At 37.4% G+C, this 12397-nt stretch overlaps 1 protein-coding gene across 1 annotated transcript; it reads right to left on the minus strand.

Annotated features, from left to right (window-relative positions):
- Nucleotides 1–356: 356 nt before the first annotated feature.
- LOC100888989 lies at nucleotides 357–10773 on the minus strand. The gene is made up of 9 exons (XM_030982225.1): nucleotides 10573–10773; nucleotides 9605–9813; nucleotides 8997–9181; nucleotides 8400–8500; nucleotides 7604–7643; nucleotides 5463–5528; nucleotides 4695–4822; nucleotides 3264–3809; nucleotides 357–2202 (listed from the first exon to the last, which is right to left on the minus strand). Exons 1-9 carry the CDS (start codon nucleotides 10685–10687, stop codon nucleotides 1307–1309), a joined length of 2286 nt encoding a protein of 761 aa, XP_030838085.1. The 5' UTR covers nucleotides 10688–10773; the 3' UTR covers nucleotides 357–1306.
- Nucleotides 10774–12397: the final 1624 nt, after the last annotated feature.

Genomic DNA, 12397 nt, shown 5'->3' on the forward strand with positions numbered 1-12397 from the left:
AGATTTCATGTTCTTGATGGGGAATTTATAAAAAGTCTAAAATACTTGAATTTTTGCTTTTGAATATATTTAATTTTAAGGCTACAAATGGCTCTCCATAATATTTAAGTCCAACTTAGAGTTAAGTTCAACTTAAGATCTTTGTGAAACACCTCCCTGGAGTTTATCTTTAAACATGGGTCAATACTGTCTTTGCAATACATAACTCTTGATTATAATGGTACTCACTCTTGATTGCATAGTTTTTCTTGGCACTTTTGGAAGAAAGCCAAGTAAGAATTTGGGTTTTGATTCTAATGACTCACAAATTCTAATAACTACTAATCACTCTAATTACACATGACAAAGGAAAAAGCTTCAAGGCTTTAACAAATACATAATTATTTTAAATGCAGATATGCGTGGCAAGTGACGACTAAAAAAAAAACAGTAGCTACGAACAACAACAACCCCCAAACATTTAGCTTTATGTTACACAAAATGTCATACTATGGTGCAGATTTTTCTACTGCATTGTGTGTAAAGGAGGCTTAAACATACAAGATGCCATGAACACCTAAAACTTCGCTTTCCAGTAACACATGGAACAGCATTATATAGTTAAGTAACACATCAAAATTGAAAGTACATCATTAATGCCACACGTTACCTTAAATATTCACAATCATCTGTTCAGAGCCAGGAGGTCGTTAACTCTATCTTAAAGTATATGAGTTAATGCCCTTCTGGCTCTAAACAGACTATACCATTCAGAATTTTGTGTCAGACGCAAATTGTAATCACTACTTCAGTAGATATCACATCTGCAGCAACAACAGAGGGGGTACTTGCTCTTTGGGTTATCAGGGGAACCAACTATTTCAACCCTGTCACAACCTGATTTAGATCACCATTAAAAAATTTTTTAAATTACTATGGTCAGCCAAAAGGGCAAACAAAATTCAGACAAATAAAAGTATATTATTCTGTTTGTTTTTAAAAACAGGAGACCAAAAGAGGGAAAAAATGTTTTCATTTTTGCCCACACTTGGACTGTGATTGTTATTGTTGCTAACTTGCTATCCCTTCGTGCTATCGATGGCAAATTGTTGGTTTACACTATGGCGATGAAACAAACCAAGTCATCCTTGCACCACAATTCCATGCAGCATGAACAAAAATGGGGAAAAAATGGATTTACAGGGAAATTAATACAAAAAAAACACACATCTACAATATATTTTACAATTTATTTTTCTCAAGAAATTGATTGTCGTAAAGCAATAGAGGGCAAAAGCTACAAATATAGCCTGTCCAGATTCTATCTTTATCTGTCTGGTTCAGCAAAGCTTACAGTATGAACCTGGTCTTTGTTATTATTCAATTCTCCAGGTTCTTCCTCCTGAGGTACAACGCCAGATTCTTGACAGTGTAACTTCTCAACCGCTATTACATCCGTCCCATCGTCAATCTGTTCAGTGACGTCACCATCTACATTTTCTCCTGGCATGTTATCTTCGGCGACACCATCAGTTGTATCATTGAGATTCACCTGTGCCATTTGTCCATGTAGATCCACTACTTCTTCATCGGTTACTTGGCACTCTGGGTCATATTCCCCATCCTCCTGGATCATGCCACTACTTGGGATATCTGAAGCACCCTGAACCGTTTCTACCTTGCCCAACATGTCTTCAAATTGGCCATTGCTTGTCCCATTTTCAATAGACACATTTGGCTCGTGTTGACCAGTGTTTCCCTCACGATCAGTGTGACAATCTTGCGCTTCCTCCCGTGGTGTCAAATCTATCAAGTCTTGGGTACGGGGTGTAGGCACATCTGCCAAACTTTCTCCACCACCCCTAGTGCTACCGACCGTCACGTCCTGACTGCGAGGCGTCGCCTCAGGATCAACGGCCCCAACTCTTGGTGACCCCTCCTCTACGACATCCTCCTCCCCTGTGCTTATATGTACGGAGATCTTACTGGCAGTGCTCGCAACAGTACTCACAGCATCCGAGCCGTTCCTTTTGGCAATGCCCTCTTCAGACAAGCCATCCATTTCGTTGTTGCTATTGCGATTCCTGCTGGGGTTCTGTCTGCTCGAAGAGGCAGCCGTCTGAGGGCGGGGCACACCTCCCAATGCTTGTCTTGGGGTGTAGTGCAACTTGATGTCAGGGGAATTAATTCTCTCCTCCTTCATGCTCATACGAGACTGCGTACCTAAAGAAACAATGATCCAAGACAGATGTTAAAGGTAAAGACCAGTTTTGGAAATGCCCCCCTCTCAAAAAATGAAATGGAAGCTCTTATTACCAATCATGTGAAAGAATATGTTTTGACTAATACGTAATGATATAAATTTTGCCGGGAAACCGCCTACTAATTGATATATTTGGTAAATTATTATATATATCCAGACTGGATAGATATCCCATAGTCCCATATACATCTTTCTGTGTACAGTGCTTGTAACTTTACGAAGACTGGGCCAAATTTCAAAATCATTTTGATGATTCCAGAACCTTGCAGTACACACCAATTCTTATATGCTAAATGATCAACCTTTTCTGATCAATTCCACAACGTTTCTTTCACAATGCAATCGCATGACCAAGAACTCAACTTTATCTTTAAAGGGCCCCGTCTTACAAAGAGTTGATATCAATCGTAACTTATTTGCGATTGATATCAATCGTAACTATGTACATAAGAGATAGGAGACTGCAAACTTGCGATTCATTGGAGGACTTACGATTGTACCTTTAAGCTCTCTTGCTCTCTAAAACTTTGTAACAATGAGGCCTGTAACAATCCTGGAAAATAGGAGTATCCTCATGAGTATTTGTTTTGTACAAACACCAACTTTCTTCCATAAATTAGTTAATTTCTTTTTCCTTCTCCCATGTGCTTGTATTAATTAGATCCATTTCCTTTGGGATTATTAAAAATACATATTCCTTGCTTTTTTTTAAATACATATTTAACATAACTGCATTGATATCATGCTCATATCATGCTCATATTTTGCAACTGATTTCAAAAACACATGTCACCTAATCGGTTAGAGTGATTTCCGTTTCATATACATGTACATTTACAATTCCAATTGCTTTGAGAGAAAAGTCTCAATTAAGTCTGCTTGATTTTTCCATGGTTTGAATATATATCAGTACTAATGACCTTACTCCATTGAAGATAGGAGAAAAAAAGAGTCATGAAAAGAGTTAAAAATCTCACATTTTATTAAATATCAAATATCATACAATATTGAAATCACCTACCTAAGATTCTCAGATGGTACTGCTGTACTAGCATAAGGTCTGCACCCTGGCGCTTTCCAGGGTATGAGGGATTGTCATTACTTGTATTGCGCCCTCTCTGTGCATGATGGGTCCATTTCCTCCTGCTGGGTGCCGACATGATGTTCCTTCCGTGAAAATGAACGGGAACGCCATGCTTGACAGCAGAGCCTTCTTGGCACAGGATGCACGAGTCACAGCTACTGACTGTAGAGCGTGCCAGACTACTGCTACTCTGCTGTCCAGAGGCACTCTTCAGTTGGACTCGCTTGGAATGCAGGATCTGACTCCTCTCGGTCACTTTGGATTTGGGAGCAAACTCTGACTCATCCCTCAAGGACGTCGCAAAAGACTCACGGCTATCGTTAGGAGTGGGACTAGGGGCACTCGCAATGGAGCTGGTACCCCACGCCTGACGAGCTTCAGAGGGTGGCTGAAGGAGCTTGTGAAAGCTTGATGTGGACTGGCAAAGACTGTTCAGCTCAGATGCAGTCACTTCAGAGAAGGCCCCCAATGCGATGTTGTTCGCTAGTGGAATGAAAAATTTAAAAATTATTTCCACTTAAGTACATTGAATATAACATTTCAACCATTGTTTCCTTATTAACCTAATGTTGTTTTCATTACCCCAGACTGTATTCTCTACAAGTATGACCAATATCACAAAAAGAGACAAAATTGGCAAAATTTGGGACCACATCATGCAGCCCATTAGACCTTGACCCCTCGGTCCTCTAACCACACATCAACTCTCCTTTGGGAAAAATTCCAATACTGACAATAAAACTGATTTCATGCATACTTTTTAAAGAAAAACAAAATTTCTCTTGATGACTGCAAAGGCTTTCCCGACATATCAACAACTAATGTATGCAAAGTGAACTCAATCCATATAGATGCCATTAAGCAAAGGAGGTGAATCAAATCAATGGTAAGCAAGGGTTTGGAAGAGAAACATGCCTAAATTGAAATACATCAGTAAACAGAGCATCATTTCACAAAACCATCGTTAGTAAAAGTAAGCCAACATCCCATTGGAACTGGGCCCTGTTTCACAAAACTTGTCATCAGTGACAAATGACATTTTTGTTATAAGCTAGTGAAATTCTTGCTTCTGATTGGTTATCAGCAGATTTGTCACTGATTTTTGTCATTTGTAATTGAAAAAAAGGCTCCGTGAAACGGGTCCCAGGTCTATTGTGAAAGAGGCCCACCATTCGCTGTTTTGTTGGCAAGCAAGTTTGCCTCGTTTCACAAAACTTGTCATCAGTGACAAATGACAGTTTTTGTTTTAAGCTAGTGAAAACCATGCTTCTGATTGGATACCATCAGGTTTGTCACTGATTTTTGTCATTTGTCATTCAAAAAAGGTTTTGTGAAACAGGTCCCGGGTTTATTGTGAAAGAGGCCCACCTTTCTCTGGTTTGTTAGCAAGCAACGACTCCCGTGTGGTGCCATTATTCAGAAAGCAGTGCTGAGGATTCTCCCTGGAGACGTAGAGTCCAACCTTGTTGAAACACTTGGCATCCCGATAGTGTGCTCTGAAAGAGACGAAGAAAACATAAACATAACATTAACAAACTACTTTTGCATGATTCAGACATTTTGCTTAGGCCTTAAAAAAAAAAGATGTTGTATTGCCCTTTGCGACCAACCCAAAAATCTTGAAATCTACGGTCGGCTTTTTTTTTTTTTTTAATTTTCCCGCTTTTTAGAGAAATAAAAATAACAAAGCATTCAAAACTGAGAGATGTCAGCCCAAAGAGGGAGAAAAAAAGGGAAGAAAAAAAAAGAAAAAAAAAAGATTTCCGACCAAACGACCCATATGTTTTGGCACTTAAAGGGCAAGACAACACCTTTTTTTTAGGCTTTATTGTGGTAACAATTAACAAAATACTAATTATCTTTTTATGATGGTACTGTAGAGATTGATCTTGATTACCAATACTGATGGGGCCATAGTTGATATACACTCATACGACAATGAAAGATCACTATCACATGAACATTAGTAGAGGACACAACAGCAGAAAGGGTAATATCCAGTTGCTATGTACATGTAGTTTTCACATTAATTTTTCCTCTGAATCATAGATATTAGCTACATCCCTGCTCATGTTATATTTCATAGTTCGCATTTTATGCTAAATCCTTTAAGAAATGGAAAAAAAAAATGCTAACCTGTTGTATCTTGCTCCGACAAGGAACTGATGCACAGTTTCTGCTCCCTCTGTCAAAGGCTGCAAACTAAAATTTGATAAGGGGAAAAGTGTATGGGAGAAGCTACATGAATGTTTCAATTTGTACAATATTAGAGATGACAACAGACTTGGTAGCAAATTTGCCCCATGCTAAACAACTAACTCATATGATCTCTACTGTAAGAATCAAGGATATGTCCCCATGCTAAAGGGGAAGGGGCAAATATGCTTTAAACTACAGATGTTTCTTAATATCACTCCCACCCACCCCCCTCCCCACCCCCTCTCTTTGGATCCACTCATGATACTAGTTATTATTATATACCTCATTTTAAGATTCTTTACTAATCCTGTCTTCTGATTGGTTGAAAATGCAGTCATGTTCTTAACCATGCCCGCTAATTGAAATTCATAGTCATTTTTCCCGGCTCTACCGGTTTATATCCATTTTTCATAGCACTTTTTCCATGAAACGTGACGTCATTTTGCTGCGATCCCCATTTTGGTTTACGTGTTACCGTATAAGTTTCTTTTGTGCGATGACCGATGCGCTTTGTATTTGGTATTTGTGTTTGGTATTCCCTGTTCTACTGGAGCACAGCTTGTTGGATTTCATACTGTACACAAGTTATTGTTGGTGTTAATATTCATGACTTCAAAGAGATGGAAACCTAAATGGGTGAGTCAACATTTTCCTTTTTTTCGGTATATAAAATATATATTGACTGCTTTTAATATTCGAGGCATAGTTGTTTCTATAGGGTCTCGGGAAACTCACAACCTGCTATGACCCCGCGGCGCAAGCGCCTTGGGGTCATAGCAGGTTGTGAGTTTCCCTTGACCCTATAGAAACCACTATGCCTCTCAAAGCAGTCAATATATCCTTACTATTACTGATTATGACGCTATATAACTGCAGATCTATTGAAGATATAAACAGATGAAAATTTAGTGTATGCTTTGACAAAATGAGCTTACACACATTTCCTAAATACCCAAACATTTCTTTACACGTTAATAAAAGCTTCTGTTTATCCAGGATATTTCTAGACTCTCCAAATAAATATATGACATATACTGGATATTTGGATTCACTTTTCTTTGTTATGGATATAGTTATATGCCTTGCTATTCAGAATGTACACTTTGCATGAATATCTTGAAACAGAAATAAACAAATCAGGGCCATTCCATGAGAAGAAGGACATGACATCAAAAAAAGAAATGTACCTCTTATGTTAATTCTTTGATTTATCACTAACCTTATGCCATGGATGTTCATAAAACATTAGGGCCTTTCAAATTCAATACAATTTTTTTTTCATTTTTGTTGATTTCCTAAGATCTCAAACTATCATCAAAAACGTACATGTGGGACTGTAGCTGAAAAAAACCCAATTTATTGCAGATTACACAGGATTCTTGTAATATTTTTTCCTGAAAATTTCGCTAAATGGAAAAAGATGAATATATTTCCATATTCTAAGGGGTCCTGTGATATTTAATCTATTACATAGGGGTGAAAATGGCCTCCGGACAAAATGTAACGCGAGTTACCGTAACGTGAGTTACCGACATATTTGCTCCCTGCATTTTACTAGTCCATTGTTTCTTATCTTTAATATTGTGATCTTATACTAGTAAGTCACAACCTACTATCAAATTAAAATAGGAAAGATTTTGTCAAGATTGTCTAGTATGAGGAGAAAAGAAGGTCTCGTAGAATTGACCATGTCCTTTTTTTGTAACGCGAGTTACCGAAATTCAATAATCCAAGAATCTAAAAATGTTTGTTCTTCAATTTTCTTTTTTGTTTCATTCAGTTGTTCTATATCTACCCTGTCCATGTTTGAAAAAAGTATCTTGTAGATCCTAGCAGTTCTAAAGATATAGGCACATTATCGTGTCAATGTACCCATTAAGTGTAACGCGAGTTACCATGGAATGGCCCATCAAATCAAATTATACCCACTTTTACAATGTCTTTTCCTAATTCATAATTTGAAAAAAACATTTCACAGTCTTGTTAATGTGCAAAGGGAACTAAACACTTCTCTTAGTATTTCTTCTCTCACTCTCGATTATATATATCCAAATATAAAAGCATTCAACATTACTTACTCTTCAGGAACATCAACGGTCTTGTATTTATCTTCCCTCTCTGTTGAAATACAGACAAGAAATTTTTTCAAAGATCAATGAGGTATAAAAGTTAATTGAGAATTTGAAAGAAGATGTGGTGATTACATGAATTTAAATATGTTGCACTTTTCTAAGCAGCATGTCACCCATATGGAGCAGAAAAATAATGACATGTAGCGTACTTCACTTACACACTACATACAGTACATTGTAAACACACATTAATTCTTTTAGGACAGGATTCATCATTAGGGCTACATTTATTTGTGTATAACATGTTGTTTTTCAATTGCCAACAATGATATTTTTTCTTCTATTGCTATAAATAAAATGTAATGTCTCTGAAACGAAACATGGATGCAGAAATGTTGGCCCTTTCTTGTCATGGATCTGGCATATTTTTTAGGGCTCTGCATCAAAATTTATGAAGCCCAACCACAAAAAGTGGAATGATTGTTGCGAAAGGGTTTATGCCAAATGCTTGTCCTGATAGATACAGATCAAAATTCTCAACAAACAGAAGAGCCATACCAAAACTATAAAAAAAGATCTCAAATTTACAATCAAATGATTCAATTGGTTTGATTGGCCTTTGTGGTTGTAAGTTTAAAAATAGATTACTTTTTGGCCAAGTATGTGTAAACAATTGTCACATCTACATCATGTAGTACTTAACATGCTTTTTAATCACACTACATACATGCATACAAGTATATGGTAGAACTTGTGACACAACTATTTCCCTCTTTATTTTTAGCAATTGTGATGAACTTACTCAATGCCTGTTCTTGAAGGTAATGGATATCATCTCGTAAATCTAGCTTAGCTCTCTCCGGCACAGGAATATTTTTGATCCGTTGTCTAGCCCTCAGCAAGCTGTAAATAAGACATTCAAATATTGTACAATACAGTTCTTTACAGGGTTGGCAACCAAATCTAATGCTGAATTAAATCATTCACTTTTTTTTCTTCTTTTCTATAATCTAAAATCATAATGTAATTTTTCTTCTCTTCCATTAGCGAGCTCCAAATGAAATTATGCTATCAAATCCAAATTGCATTTTTCTAAAGTAAGGTAATAAAATGTAATCATCCACCTTGGTATTGTATATTCCTCCTTGATAGTAATCCCTCTTTTTGTTAAAGAGACAACAAATCTATTATTTACAGATGGGTAAGAAAAGTAAACAAATTCATATCGAACATTCTTATCACTTTGCATGACCTATTTGCCAGATATGATGCATGTCACCAAAGATCATGGTCTTTATAATAATGTTTTCATTTAGAAACCATACTCGAGAGAGACAACACATGATACAGGTACTTGGTAACTAGATTGATCTTTATATCAAATTATGGTTTTGACTACCTTGTTCTTGTAGGCCTGCCGTGTCGTACATCCACTAGTTTCTCAGACTGGCCAGGCATCTCAGTTGCAGTCAGATATTGATGAAGGCTAAGACCCTGTTGGAACTCTTTATCAACGACCCGTTCAACACTGAACCTTGACTGAGGTTTGGCGGGTGCAGGAAGCACTCCGTTCTGCTGCTCTTGCTGAAAAACACATAGATAGATATGAAAAGAAATGTCACCAAGATTTAAAGGGAGCAGTCACCCCAACAGATAAGTTTGTGCATTATGTGGTTACCAGTCCCCCCCCCCCCCCTCCCCAAGAAAAAAGAAACATACAAATGGTTAGGAATCAACAGAAGTTATCTCAGATTTAAATTTTGTGTACACCCACTTCTGTCAACTTAAACAAGAATAGTACATTTACCATCATTGAGTAAATTCAAACGTGCTAGATCTCTTGACAAAAGTTATATTTGAAGCTGATATTTGAAAGCAAACTTATGCAGTTTTAAAAAATGGTCATTGATTCCCTTTGTCATTTTGTTTTTGTTCTTCTGAAACATCAATCCTTTCCTACAAATCTATCAATAGCAAGGACAGCTCAAGGGTGTTCTAAAGACCTACCTTATTAGTACTAAGGAATCGTTGAACCATCAATGGTTGCTCCCCAGTATGGTTCAATTCCTTGTTGTATTTACTAATCCAATTTGGAGAGCCATTCCTCTCCTCCTCCTCCGTCTGTCGAAACACCATGTTCTTGACATCGTTCAAGAAGTCCGTCGGCCTCTCTGATATAAACGCTGCCTTTGATGGAGGGTAAAGGTTTGTTATGCCTGCAAGGATTGTAAAAGATTTTTTGAATCATTAAAGTCATTATGGTCTAGGTCTAGACCTAGTCTGGTGTGTCCATATTCAAGTCAAGACCAAACTTCACAGATGTCAAACCCAAAATCCTGATTTCCAGATAAGGCTGGAGTAAATAACAGCTCACTGAATTAACAGCTATTGTTGTTACTTGGTACTTCTACTACTTGGACTTGGTTGGTTGGTTCTCCAAAATAGTTGTCTGGCTGAGTTTATTGAACTGGATAGGGTGGATTAATATTAATGTAGATTAGATTGTTACGTCAGCGTCAACCTTTTTTGTAGGCCTAGAATCTACATCAAAATATTGTTACTGTTACTGTTGCAGTGTTAGCGGCCTAGATCATTCATATTATGATCTATTCTATCATCTTCTACTTTCTCCTAGTCTAGGCCCTAGGCCTATTCATTAAGTTCTTGTTAATGTTAACTGTGTTACTGTGAGTGTTAGTGTTAGTGTTACTTAATTTCTCTTTACTCAAAGCTAATGCGTATTCTCAGAATCATGGTAGGCCTATAGGCCTACACATCATGACATAACTCATATTCATTTGAGTAGACTTGCAGTCACTGAGCCTTAATATTGATACGTGTACTCGCCTACTCGGGCCCGCGTCCGGTGTCCGCGAGGACGAGGTGCGACAGTGAGTAACGGAAGACACCGACATGACTACACAGGAAAGAGCACACGGGACTAGACTCCCATTCACTCTCTTATTTATGCTTACCTTTTCGACCTCCATAGGGACGAGTTCCATAAACATCTTTCGTCTGATTTGATAATGCAAGGTTCATATATATCTTTCCCTGATGAACCGGTGCTCTGCCTTTATTTTTCTTCATTCTTTTTCACTATCTCCATCGTTGATAAAGTAAATAAATCTTTAAAAAGTTTGAACTTTTTGGTTCGTGAAGCTCAGAATTAATATTCTTCCGCTTGGTGATGGGTCTAGTCCAGTATTTTCGCCCAATTTTTCATTTGTTTGTATATTTTCTCTTTCATTTTTGTTTCAAATGCCGATGTTAAAACAGGATAATACACCTATAATAAAAAAAAATACATATAAAAATGAATTAAACATTTCATGGAAGTTCAGGCATTGTTACATGTGACGCGTATGAATATTCATCAGTAAACCGTTTACATAGCAACAATCGGAAACTTTCAATCAATGAAATGTACGCGTTCAAATCGCCGTGCAGGTGATGTAGGTCGAGGGGTCAGCAATGGAATACTACCCCGGAACACAAGTACAAATAGTAGATTTTTCAAATTTAATCACGGGACTGGTATATGGTAATACAACAAATGAGAATTCGCAAATGTATCAATTTCCTATGATTAAGGATGCTTAACAAACATACGGCTACCACTTTTGCCTTTGGATTTAACGAAATGTATGTATCAAATAGCACTCGTCCGTTCATTCGTGACTCCTTAGATCAAGATAGTTATGTAAAGTTCCTTAATTAATAGTAAATTAATTAAATTAAGTACTTCCATCGCCCAATTGCTGCAATGGCCGTTTCATTAACAAATGCCAGGTCTTCAACTGATAGTACTAGCCGTCACAAATATTTATCCCTTATAATCGTGTCTACCATAAGTTTTAAAAGATGAAATATTGCGTGTAAACTTCTTAAAATTACCATTTTAAATCTACCGTCATAACACAACGTCTGGGTTTACATGCATTAAACCAATAGCCACCACATTAACTAAACAATAAACCAGTCAAAGAAACGTTAACTAGCTTAACTACTGATCAACAATCAAATAATTAAACACTCGCCCACCTAATTTGATATCTGAGCAAGAAATAAATCCATAAATTGACCAATCAATCAACCAGTCAATCGCGGATCAATTGGCCACAACATTTCAGGGGGCTACTTTTCAACCTTGCTTGCATGAAAATAACACTCTTTTAATTTGTTTTGCATTGAACTCTATGCACATTTTTGGGGGCTCTTTTATGACTTTCTGGGTGCCAATTTGCCCTGAGCCCCCGTGTATTTTTTTCACTGCTTTGAATCTATGAAAATGTTTATATCTATCAGTCACTAATCAATAAACTATTCAACTTAGTCGATTGCAGCCAGGAATGAACATGCTTTTTAAGCTGTACATCCATCGGCCATATCATGTTCTTTAAACCTAAGGTGACCAAATGAACCAATGATAGGTCAATAAGTCAGTTTGTGGATCATTATATCAAATTAATAAATATCCTTTTGAACCTTCCCTCCTTCCTTAGGACTGACAAAAGTCTCACAGAAGATAAGGAAGGGTAGATTCAATAGATTGAGATATATGGGCTTGAAATATCTTCTTTTTTTTTTTTTTTGACTCTCGGTCCGCGCCTGATTTGGTTATTGCACAGCTCTAGACAGGCGCGCCAGAAGCAGTTTGGGATTTGGGGGGGGGGGGGTCAAACATTCCAGGGGGCTCACCTTCCAGGGGCAGTGACGTAATGAGAAAAAACGTTTGGAAGGGGGGTGGGGCAGACGAAAAATCTGCATCACCACCAGTCTTACACGTTACATGCAGGC

This window comes from Strongylocentrotus purpuratus, unplaced genomic scaffold (genome assembly GCF_000002235.5).
Source record: "Strongylocentrotus purpuratus isolate Spur 01 unplaced genomic scaffold, Spur_5.0 spur5_scaffold_12, whole genome shotgun sequence".
NCBI lineage: Eukaryota > Metazoa > Echinodermata > Echinoidea > Camarodonta > Strongylocentrotidae > Strongylocentrotus > Strongylocentrotus purpuratus.

Bases quoted from the DNA above. Each gene is read 5' to 3' on its own strand.
- LOC100888989 (XM_030982225.1), bottom strand. From the start codon at position 10,687: ATGAAGAAAAATAAAGGCAGAGCACCGGTTCATCAGGGAAAGATATAT. The intron at 8,501-8,996 runs GTAGTCAAAACC...TCTTATTTACAG, and splicing joins GGCAGGCCTACAAGAACAAG to CTTGCTGAGGGCTAGACAAC. The intron at 2,203-3,263 runs GTAGGTGATTTC...TTGTTTCTTTAG, and splicing joins GTACCATCTGAGAATCTTAG to GTACGCAGTCTCGTATGAGC.